The 12,299-nt window shown below is 42.0% G+C and overlaps 1 protein-coding gene across 4 annotated transcripts in view; it reads right to left on the reverse strand.

Annotated features, from left to right (window-relative positions):
* The window catches only part of DGKH (diacylglycerol kinase eta), a 444,882-nt gene that overhangs the window by 23,629 nt on the left and 408,954 nt on the right, over nucleotides 1-12,299 (reverse strand). For 3 of the 4 annotated variants that reach the window (XM_073614202.1, XM_073614203.1, XM_073614200.1), the window contains one exon: nucleotides 5,047-5,177. The exons of the other annotated variant lie outside the window; for it this stretch is intronic. In XM_073614202.1, the coding sequence (XP_073470303.1) occupies nucleotides 5,047-5,177 (131 nt within the window). The remainder of the gene's footprint in view (nucleotides 1-5,046; nucleotides 5,178-12,299) is intronic. 4 annotated transcript variants of the gene reach the window in all.

Consider the following 12,299-nt stretch of genomic DNA (forward strand, 5'->3'; position numbering starts at 1 on the left):
AATTGTCTGATCATATGTGAACCCTGTGAGGTATCTCACCGGTCACCTCAGTCCAAGACAGGGTTGTCACACCTGATCCTGCACATAGCTAGGGGTCTGCATGAGCTTGATGGCTGAGGAAGGGGGGGGGGGTTTGAGAGGACAAAGTCCCAGCAAGGAGCTAGGTTCTTACTCCTAGGCACTAGACAAAAAAAATGAGCTGCCATTAGCAGCTAGGGGGCTTGGCCACCAGCAAGGGCTGTCACTGGGCAGTGCTTTGTTTTTTTTTCTGCATGGTGTCCTACTTCTGGTGGTGCTATAAGCCCCTACAGTCAAGATTCCTTGTCGCATATGTCCTTCAATTAACATATACTATTAATATGTATTATATATTCTATATAATACAGTCAATCCTTTATATGTAATTTGACCACTTATGAAAAAAAGGAGCAGCACACTGTGCTCCGAATTCCATATTTAAAGTAAATCAAATGATGATAATTTTGTGGGGTCAAGCTACCAAATTACACTGGAGAGAAAAAACTAAAGCAAACAAAATTTAACCTAAAGTTTATATGCACATGACTAGGCAATGTAATGTCAAATGGTTTAGGGGAAAAGAGAAAATTTAATCTCATGCTCAAAGCCAACTTGCTCTTCATATTCCTAAGGCTGTCCTCACATTAGTATAGTTAGTTAACTGTATGATGAAAGCTTTTCTTAAAAAAATGTAATGTTCTAAAATTCTGTAAACCACAATATATTCCCACAGCTTGTATAAAAGAAATTACAGGCAAGGCAATCTATTTTCTAAATTTAATAATAACCTGAATATGCACAACACAGTGCAGTTTTATATTAAAGTGGAGCTTCACTCTGACTCAGCATGGGACTATTAGAACCCTTATGCTACATTAGTAAATAGATAGGAAGGTATATTATTTTTACTTGTTTTAAATTGTTTTATTTTTTACATTTCTTTAGTTACTTCCTGGTTTCCAGGCCTAGGCAAATTACATCATACATACCAGGAGTCTTCAGGAGAGGAGGTGGGGTTTTCTCAGCTAAGCACACCCTCCTGCTTGCATGCCTGAGCTAAGGGCAGATGGATCCCATCAAGTAAATACTACATGAATCATCTGCCCTTACTCAAGATGGCCACAGACAAAAATGCTAGGTGGGTATTCTTCAAAGTGATTTCTCAGCAAAATAAAGCATGAAGATATAGATGGAGGGGCGAGTTTGCTTTGAATATTAAAAAAGAAATAAACAGTGTCCTTGGTTTGTTGTGCTCAGATGCAGTGTATTTCCGCTTTAAGTTCTAACTACAGAGGTCAAGCTCACATTGAATCCCATAAAAATATCACACATGTACATGATAAACGCATCAAATTCTGACTGTAAAAAACTACTGTATGCTGGAGGTTAAAAATGTTTCGATAACTTTATTACTTCGGGTTTGTCCTAAATCCAGATCAAAAGTAAAAACACACCATAAAATGCAGCATAATTTGTTAAGATTTGTGCAAATATACAAACAATTCATCAAAATTCAATATGATCAACATATTTAACAAAAACAGTATATGGCTCTCAAAAGGATTTTAACAGGACTAAAAAATGATCCGCTTTTACAAGATTTTTAAACAGAGCAAAAGGAGGACATAACATGCTGCAAGCTGTGCCAAAAAGATCTCAAAGTGCTGCATGTGCAAAATAGCTGCACTAAAAATGCAGGGCAGGATGCACAAAATATGCAAAGTCCAGCAACAGCATGTGCAAAATATAGCAGTACTAGCATATGATATAAACAATGCTATGGGATTAAAAACAAGACCATCAGACAAGCTTAAAGGCCAAACTTAAGAAGAAAGTCGTTAACATTTTGCTTTGGGTGAATTTTGAGAAAGGAGACAGAGCAGAAAATTCATTTTGGTCTGAAACTATACCTGTAATTAAGTATGTCCTACGTTGGATCCTGATTCACCGCTTTTAACACTGTGAATGGGGGAGAGAATCCTGTGAATGATAAGACTCTCCTCCATTTACCGATTGTGTTACAACCTGTGTAATCAATGAAAGAACTTTTCTCAATGAAGGGGGGGGGGGGGGGGCTGTTCCTGTTGGAGCATCTGTAATGCTGTTCTGCCTGCAGCGATAAACCATTGCAGTGTCAGAAGTTTAGAGACAGGAAGAGGACAGGCATACCTGCAGTGATCATTTCTCCATGATCTAGCTACATGCACAACATGTGACACACTATTAGCGATAAGTGATGTGACTAAAGCTGTAGGGAATTTTTTTTTCCTGAGCTAACTAGCTTTAATTGTATAGTCGTGCTCAGTTTCTTGGATGCCAACATTAGTACTGCTGTATTTTTGCAAATGTTCCATTTTCATTTGCTGCTGGCAGTGTTTGGAAATTGTGCACACTTGCTCTGCTTACATTGCACATAAAATGTTAGCAGTTATTATGCTATTATACACATGCAGCACTTTATTAACTTTTTTTGTACATCTTTCTCTTGCTGTTTATTGTCTTAAAATTTTTATATTTATAATCATGGGTTAAAACCCTCATGTCATCCATATATTTTACTAGCATCTATGATCATGCCGACATATTATGAATACTCTTTGTATATAGTGTACTTTTAATAAATTAAGCTGCATTTCTAGTATGCTTTAACTTTAAGTTACGAAGATTGTTGCTGGTCTGAAAATACCACGATAATCTTTGTCTGTAATAATATTTTACAATCATCTCTGTCTGATGTGGCAGAAATAAACCACACCAGGCCAATCTTTCATCAAATTCCTTTGGATATCCTTGTTCAAGTCTTCAAACCTACAAATGTGAAGACCACAGTTCTAACTCCACTCATTCCAATCTTGATGCTTGTTGCAGGTTGTGTCTTGTATACACACAGTTTTTTCATGCCAACTACTCTTTGATCTGGTTCTTTCTAAAGGCTCTGTTCACACTTGAGCGCTTCAAATTGCAGACAGAATCTCTGCAATTCTGCCCCCGATTCTAAGTCGTGGCAAATCGGGTGACACTTGTGCGATGCCATTACTTCTTAGTGGCACCCCAATCGAGGCGTGCAACGCTTGTCGCTCAAAAAGGAGAAGGAGTTCCTTTTGAGCGACAGCATCGTGCATTGCAGCTCGACTTATTGCGGCAAAATCGTGCCACGATTGGGGTGCCATTAAGTAGTAAGGGCTCTCTGATTCCTACTGTATTAAATGTTATTGTACCGTCTACCCTAATGTTGTAAGGCATTGCGTAAACTGTGGGCGCTATATAAATCCTGTACAATGATAATAATGCTTTAAAGTGGTTGAAAACCCTAGGACAAAATAAACCTGCAAGACAAAGGCATAATGAGCTAGTATGCATAGCATACTAGCTCATTATGAATTACTTACCTGAGATCGAAGCCCCTGCAGCCGTCCTCGTACACCGCTCCCGAGGTTACTTCTGGGTATCGCGGGCTCCGGCACTGTAATTGGCCGGAACTGCGATGACATCATACCCGTGCATGCACGCAGGAGCTGCCAGTAACGGCACACTCACTGAAGCAACAGCACGTACATGCCATTGCTTCAGTGCGCATGTGCCAATGAAATCGGCACATGCAAATACAGGGGATTTCTCCTAAACTGTTCAGGTTTAGGAGATATCCGGGGTAGCTACGGGTAAGTCTTATTATAGGCTTACCTGTAGCAAAAAGTGTGTTGTAAAGGTTTACAACCACTTTAACATGTGATGCGCAGGGGTAGCCCCATTCATTTAAAAGGGCTACCTAAAGCATAAATAAGAATATGCCTATGGTGTAAAATGTAACATGTACTAAAGGCGAACCTTTAAGTGAATGTGTACTTCTTATGTAATTCAGTTCACCACAACGCACAGTAGCACTACCGTGTGTTGTGGTGCGCTGTAATGCACATGGCACTGACAAAATTAATTACAAAGCCATTAATGAATGAATGGCACCAATGTGCATTTTGGTTGTAAACCCTTGTGTTTTTTCACCTTAATGCATCCTATGCATTAAGGTGAAAAAACACCTGGCAGTCACCAGCCCCCCAGACCCCCACTTTACTCCATCTCCTCGGCGGGGATGTGCTGTGCCTCTCTCCACGGGGTCCCGGCTCTTGATTGGATAGATTGATAGCAGCGCAGCTATTGGCTCCTGCTGCTGTCTGTCAAATCCAATGACGTGGGCGCTGGGGCCGAGTCCGGCATTCGTGTCTGTGAACACAAATGCTGGACTCGGGAGCGAGCCTGCAAGGTAACCCCTTTGAGAGAACGCTTCTCCTAGGGGGTTATCTGATTCGTAGAGGAGCTGCAAGAGCTGCCTAGGGAACCCAGAAGAGGATGTTCGGGGCCACTCTGTGCAAAATGAGCTGCACAGTGGAGGCAAGTACGATAGGTTTATTTTAAAAAAAATAAAAAACGATCCTTTACAATCACTTTAAGCAGATCATGAGCTGTTTGACATTAACTCCTATACAGCATGCAAGCAGAACATATGAGGTTGTAAAGGGGATGAGAATGGCGAAACTATACAATAAGCATGCTTGGCTTCCACACAAGAGATGCAAAAGGTGAACACAATGGTAAAATGATAAAAATCAAAACCACAAAAATGTTTCCCATGGTACACTAATAAGAAAATGTTACGCGATTCATAAATGAAAATATTAAAAGTTCCTATTTGCAACCTTCAACACTGATCCCATTGTATCTGTGATATAGTTTTTGTTTTAAGATATACAAAGGATTTCCTTGGTGTATGTTAAGCCATCTGGTGGATATGAAAATATTTAGAACCAATCATGTTAAAGGGTCGTGTTCCTAAAAGTGCTGCTGATGGTGTAGGCTGCAATGGCAGTGTCACACAGAGGGAGAGTGCAGGCCACAGAACAGTGCAGATTAATTTACACAGAATTTGAAATTGAAGCCAAGCTACAAGCACATAACAAGAAAGGGGACAGGAAAAAGGTTCAACTCCCACAAGGAAACTTTTAGAGAGCGGAAAAAGTAGCACAAAGAAAATACCTTAAGATCCCGCCTTTCCAGATGTACTAGCTCTGAACCGCGGATGTCATGACGGATGAAGATTTCTTTGTACTCTCCCAAACTCAGCAGATCCAGCCAAGCTGCCACTTCATCTGTGCCCCACTTCTGAACTACCAAAGTTAAGAGCAAAACCCCCTTAATTTGTACATGCACAAATGCATAACAAGCATAGGTTAGGTTAGGTTAGGCCAAAGAAAGTGGAAAACAGAAATGCAGTGCTAGCAAAGGGAAAAGAGAAAAGGTATCAACTTAACAAGTCTAATGGTTTGATTTCTTGTGCATGCAGGTTAAAATCAACAATTCAAACAAATGGCTGTACAAGGACTGGGTTCATTGCTTTGCAGCCGTGCTTTCAGCTCCAACCCCCACCCAAGTTTAACATCCATAGAATACTAGGAATTTGTTCTAAGGGTTAGGATCAGTGATGTAAGGTATAGAGGTTGTGTAAGAATCAACAGTGACAGTGCTGTAAAAACGTTCATTTAGATGGGTCTTTAGAAGACATTTAAAGACCATTTTAATATTAAACAAAAGTTATCATGATATTAATCATACACACACATAGACATTTGACATTATTACAGGTATGAGTAGAGAAAAAGCCTTTAACAGCAATTTTCTGTGGAACTAAGTTCATTCAAGAGTCATGCAACTACCTCACTTCTTAAGGGCCCTTTCACACGGACGTGTCCATGCTCCGCTTTGCTCATCGGGGAATTCTCAGTCGATCCCCGCTGAGCAGGCAGATGACAGGTCGGTCTCTGCACACTGTGCCGCTCTCCTCTATGGGGGGTCGGATGAAGACGGACCGCAGAGTCCGTTTTCATCCGATCCGCAGACGGATGGAAAAGTAGGGTTCTCCTCCATCACACTTTAGCGGAATGGACCGGGTCGGATGTCAGCGGACATGTCACCGCTGACATCCGTCGCTCCCCAGACCTGTATGGAGCATCCGTTCAGGTCCGCCTAAAAAACTGACAGGAGGACCTGAACGGTCCGCCCGTGTGAAAGGGGCCTAGTCTGCATCTTTCAAAATGCAAAGCAGACTAAATAGATCATGTGGCCTATAAAAAGTAATTCCTATTGTACTTCATGTCTTCAGTCTGTTCCCGTTAGTTCTTGAGAAGAATAAATGAACAGCAAAATCCTAACTAAGAATGTTGTTCCAGGCTCCCTCTCTAGTGTTAGTCACAAGACAAACTGCTTAGATTTTTTGGTCACATGGTCTCTGCTTTAGGGGATTGTCATCCATTCTAAACTCTGAAACTGCCATGCAACAAAGACCACAAATCCAAATACAAGGGAACACGTAAACATCAATGTATTCCAGGAAGGCAAGAGTTTTCAAAAGGTAGCTAGATTTTTTTTTTTCCATTCAGCCTGCTATCTGAAAAAAAAAAAAAAAAAAAAAAAAAAAAAAAACCTAACAAGCGTCTTCCATTTAAACAAAGAAGGTGGATGGAGGAATCCTTCTTCCAACCAGGACACTGCATTCTAACAGCAGCACCAGCAGCTGCCAGAAAAAGCTGACCTGCAGCTGAAGCTGCTCCTCAAAAAAAGTTTCAAACACCTCCCTTCAACACAAGTTGATCAAATGATCATCTTCTGTTGAGGGACGGCCACACACTAATCTAAATTTGATGGTAAACTTCAAATCAGTATATCCAGTCCAGCAAGACTAACCATATAGCTTTATGTTAACCCTGAGTATTAAGTCCAGGTTATGTACATAGTTCCAGTGTTATGGCAAATCAAACTCTTGCTGCCCATAGAGTTAATGTACAACGGTTAATAATAATAAAAAGAAAAAAAAGAATAAAAATAGCTGTATTGAAGGATTAGAATAAGCAAATTTAGGATCATTAGGATTACAATAAGCAAACTAAATATTATTTGTCATTTTGGGTTTGGGGATGCACTAATGCCATATTTATCTTAGCAAAATGCTATTACAAATAAAATAAACCTTATTATTACTGTCCTTCACAATCATACAAGACTACTTTATGAATTACAGCCTAGGTAACCATTCCTTTTTGGGGGTCAATGACTGGTCTGGACCAAATGTACTGGGAAAAAAAAAATAAGAACAGCAAATAATCTCTTCTTTTTAGGGACTGAAGGCACACACACACCAGGCTTTTTTTTTTAAACATTTGCTGGAAAAAGCAATTATGTGCCTTAGAAAAATACAGCAAGATAAGCAACATTGGGAAGGGATGTAAAGTTGTGGGCATTTCTCCGTCCCTCTGGTTGCCTGCTTTATGCTGGATTTGAAGATTCTTGCTTTCATTTAACATATGAAGCAAGCAGGAAAATGCTCCCACAGGGCAGCAGGAATCCTTGGCCTGAACAGGGACAGTGACTGATTCAGCGAGTACACACACTATCTGGAAGCATTCTGAGCCTCGATTATAAAAAGATATTTAACTGAGGTTCAGGTACAATGAAGAGGTATAGGTTAATCCCTCATTTAACATTTAATTTATAATTATGTTTGAGTAGAGTGACCCATCATACAGTTGTCAGAGAATCAAATTTGGCATATATTGCTAAATATTGTGTTACACGGTAAGAAAAATAGAATGTTTAACTTATTTTAAATTCCTTTTTATTGGACACAGGATGAAGATCCAGTATAACCCCTCCCACTCCCAGCAAGTGTGTTAGCAACTATAGTATGAGTGGATATAAGAACAGGGATAAGGGACAGGTGCCCCGTAATATATTCCAAAAAAAAGATTGTACACATGAACAGAAAAACAGGTGGCAGCCTTGCAAACGTGAGAAACAGATGCCCGATGCTGAAAAGCCCATGGAGCACTAACTGATCTAGTCGAGTGTGCTTTGACCAGGAAAGGGGGGACCTTGCCCTTGAAGTCATAAGCCTGAATGATTAGCTGTCAAATCCACCTAGTGATAGTGGGACGCAGGGGCGTCGCTAGGGGGTGGCTTTTGGGGCTATAGCCCTGAATCTGGGGCCAATAGCCCCGAGTCTCTGCAGGGGTCCCCAAGGGGAGGGGAGGCTCTCTGGGGACCCTCATGCAAGGGAGAGGCTCTCTGGGACCCTAATGTAAGGGGGGCTCTCTGGGAACCCTGATGTAAGTAGGGGGCCCTCTGGGTACCCTGATGAAAGGGGGAGGCTCTCTGGGGAACCTGATGTAAGTGGGGGGCTCTCTAGGGATATATATACACACATATATTACTGTATATACATGTGTATGCTCGCCCAAGCGTATGACTTTCTTTCCTTTCTTTACTACGCTGCTATGGGCTCTAGCCCCAGATCTTTTGTAGATCTAGCAACACCCCTGGTGGGACGATAAGCAGGCTGTCCCCTAATGTGACCTTCAGGAACTAGAAAGAGGCAGACTGGGAAAAGGAAGCTGTAGCTGAGCGGTAAACAGCATGCATCACATCCAGACAATGGAGGATAATCTCCTTAGGATGTTTTGAGTTAGGTGCAGGACAGAAAGATGGTAGAACAAAGTCCTGGTTAAGGAAGAAGCCATCTTTGGAAGAAAATAGGTCCTGGGCCTCAAAAAAAAATGGTCTTTTTGTAGCACAAGAAAGGGTTCTTTACAGGTTAAAGCCCGCCAAAGCAGAAACCCACCTGACAGAAAAAAGTGGTGATGACAAAAAAGACATAAAAGAATGCAAATGTTGTTGTAACCTGATGCATAAAGTGATGGGCCTCCATCCCTATGTAAGAGGACTAAATACTACAGTGTACGGGTTCAAAGAGCTGACAGAATTAGGTTGAGATCCCATTGAGTCACTGGGGAACATACAGAAGGAACAATGTGAGCAACACACTGTATGAAAGCCTTCACTAAGAAGAGGCAAGGGGTCTCTGAGAAAGAATTTCTAAGGCTAAGATCTGTCTCTTGATGGTACCTAGGGCCACCGATTCAGACCAGACTGAAAAGGATAAGTTTTGTCCTGGGATAGAATTTCCTTGTCTCGCACAACGAGAAATATGCTTTCCAAGTACTAGCTTTTGACAGCATAGCGATGACCAAATCTAATAGGTCCCTGTCCATCAGGACCTGGGTTTTAACAGCCAAGCCCTTAAGGCCAGTGACTAAGAAGCAGGGTAGCAAACTGGGTCTTGGGACATAAGATCTGGATGATCTGAGAGGGCTCACAGAGAATCTCTGCTGATCCAATAGGAAGTACCGCATCCTTCTGTGCCAGTTCCGTGCAATAAGAAACACAAGAAAGCTATTCTTCTTTTAAAACCTAAAGAGAAAGTGGGGAAGGAGCTTCAGAGGAAAAAAGAATAGAGGAGTCTGAACTGATCCCTCTGAGTCACCAGAGCATTAACTGCAAAGTTTGCTCTTGAAACCAAGTCAAGCGTCCACCACCTGCAACAGAGACTTGAAACACCCTCTGGTTCAAGAGACTATTTTCCGGTGTCTTCATATTGATGACTTGAGGAAATCTGCCCGGTGCTTAATTGATGTTTTTTCCTGGTTATCCATTTGGTTTAATATTTTACAAATAATGCATTTCAACTCGCACTTTTAAACTTTTGGAATTTACAGCATCCAGCTATGTGCACCTGAATTGGTCACACTCACTTCCGCCCTCTCTTTCCATCTATTTATCCTTTCTTAACATGCCAACAGACTTGACAAAGTTTTTTTCTCTCAAAAGGTACTGCCATGACTATTACTACACAGTGACCTGGAAGCAAAATACGACTTCACCCCTCTCTGATGCCTTACACTACATGTGCCAAACACAAGGCCCGGGGGGCACGAACCTTGTCCGCCAGGCCATTTCATGTGACCCTCACACCTCTCCTGCAACTGCGGCACCCCCCTCGACTCCACCCCCACCTTGCCTCAGCAGTTAGCAGCAGAGGGGAGGACAGGACTTCTCTTACAGAACCTGTGCAGCCAAAGCCCCCCCTTATCTCCACTCAGCATTCAACTGACTGCAGCCCGCCTCTGGTCCTCCTCCAGACCCTGCACTTTCTGCCTCCCAGCTTTTTCCCAGCAGCACAAAGTAAAGGGGTGCACTGTGATTTGTAAGTGGGGGTGGGGTAGTCTTGACATCCAGTTTTACAGATACAACCAGCCCTTTCAGGGCAACAATAATTCTGCTGTGGCACACGATAAACTTGAGTTTGACAACCCTGCCTTATGCTACTTTGTTCATTACTGGTTGTGCAAGTCAATTGTTATCTTCCTGAAAGCCTGAATGCTCTGTAGCCAATCCTAGCCACTGGTCACAGATATAGCTGTTGCCTGGACTAGATCTAGGCTTCAGATGAACGACTACCACTTACCATCCTTATGAGTGTATTTAATGGCTTTATGGTGATATTACATTTTTTACATTGTATAATGTATGACTGCTCTAAGGCTATCAGTGGTGTACCCCAAGGTTAAGTGTTGGGACCTTTACATTTTGAATATCTCTCTCTCTATATATCTATATACACACACACACACACACACACACACACACACACACATACATACATACATACATACATATATATATATATACACACACACCGTATATACCCGAGTATAAGCCGAGTTTTTAAGCACTTTTTGTGTGCTGAAAAGGCCCCCCTTGGCTTATACTCGAGTCAAGCACTTTTCTGCAGCAGAGAATGACATTTCCTGAACCGACTTTGGGGCCCCGTATCTCGGGGCCACTTGGTGCTAGAAACCCCAGCTTTGGATATGTTGTAATGCTAGTTCCACTATGTTTGCACACCAAATTTGGGGTTCCTAACACCAAGAGATACGGGGCTCCAAAGTCGGTCAACTGTGTCCATCTGCAGCAATGTCATTTCGGGACCCTTTGGGTCCAGAGACCCCAAATTTTGGCTGCAGCTACGGGGCACCCTTAACTACCGAGTTTGAAGTTCGGGGGACCTATGGCTGCAAAGGGGCATTGTTGACCCTCTTTTCCACTTACAGTAGCTGCACATTTCTCACCCTAGGCTTATACTCGAGTCAATAAGTTTTCCCAGTTTTTTGTGGTAAAATTAGGTGCCTCGGCTTATATTCGGGTCTGCTTATACTCGAGTATACACAGTAACTATCCATCTCCCCCTCTATATATATATATATCTCTCCATCTATCTATATCTAAATATATATATATATATATATATATATATATATATATCTATCTATCTATATCTATCTATCTCTCTATTTATCTATCTATATATCTATATATATATCTATCATGTGACAACACTGAAGAAATTACACTTTGCCACAATGTAAACTAGTGAGTGTACAGCTTGTATAACAGTGTAAATTTGCTGTCCCCTTTAAAATAACTCAACACACAGCCATTAATGTCTAAACCGCTGGCAACAAAAGTGAGTACACCTCTAAGTGAAAATGTCCAAATTGGGCCCAATTAGCCATTTTCCCTCTCCGGTGTCATGTGACTCGTTAGTGTTACAAGGTCTCAGGTGAGAATGGGGAGCAGGTGTGTTAAATTTGGTGTTATCGCTCTCACCCTCTCATACTGGTCACTGGAAGTTCAACATGGCACCTCATAGCAAAGGACTCTCTGAGGATCTGAAAAAAAAAGAACTGTTGCTCTACATAAAGATGGCCTAGGCTATAAGAAGATTGCCAAGATCCTGAAATTGAGTTGCAGCACGGTAGCCAAGACCATACAGTGGTTTAACAGGACAGGTTCCAATCAGAACAGGCCTCACCATGGTCGACCAAGGAAGTTGAGTACACATGCTCAGCATCATATCAAGAGGTTGTCTTTCAGAAATAGATGTAAGAGTGCTGCCAGCATTGCTGCAGAGGTTGAAGGGGTGGGGGGTCAGCCTGTCAGTGTCAAGACAATACGCTGCACACTGCATCAAATTGGTCTGCATGGCTGTTGTCCCAGAAGGAAGCCTCTTCTAAAGATGATGCACAAGAAAGCCTGCAAACAGTTTGTTGAAGACAAGCAGACTAAGGACATGAATTACTGGAACCATGTTCTGTGGTCTGATGAGACCAAGATAAACTTATTTGGTTCAGATGGTGTCAGGCATGTGTGGCGGCAACCAGGTCAGGAGTACAAAGACAAGTGTATCTTGCTTACAGTCACGCATGGTGGTGGGAGTGTCATGGTCTGGGGCTGCATGAGTGCTGCCGGCACTGGGGAGCTACAGTTCATTGAGGGAACCATGAACGCCAACATGTACTGTGACAAACTGAAGCAGAGCATGATCCCCTCTCTTCAGAGAC

This window comes from Aquarana catesbeiana, linkage group LG02 (assembly GCF_042186555.1).
Source record: "Aquarana catesbeiana isolate 2022-GZ linkage group LG02, ASM4218655v1, whole genome shotgun sequence".
Classification (NCBI taxonomy): Eukaryota; Metazoa; Chordata; class Amphibia; order Anura; family Ranidae; genus Aquarana; species Aquarana catesbeiana.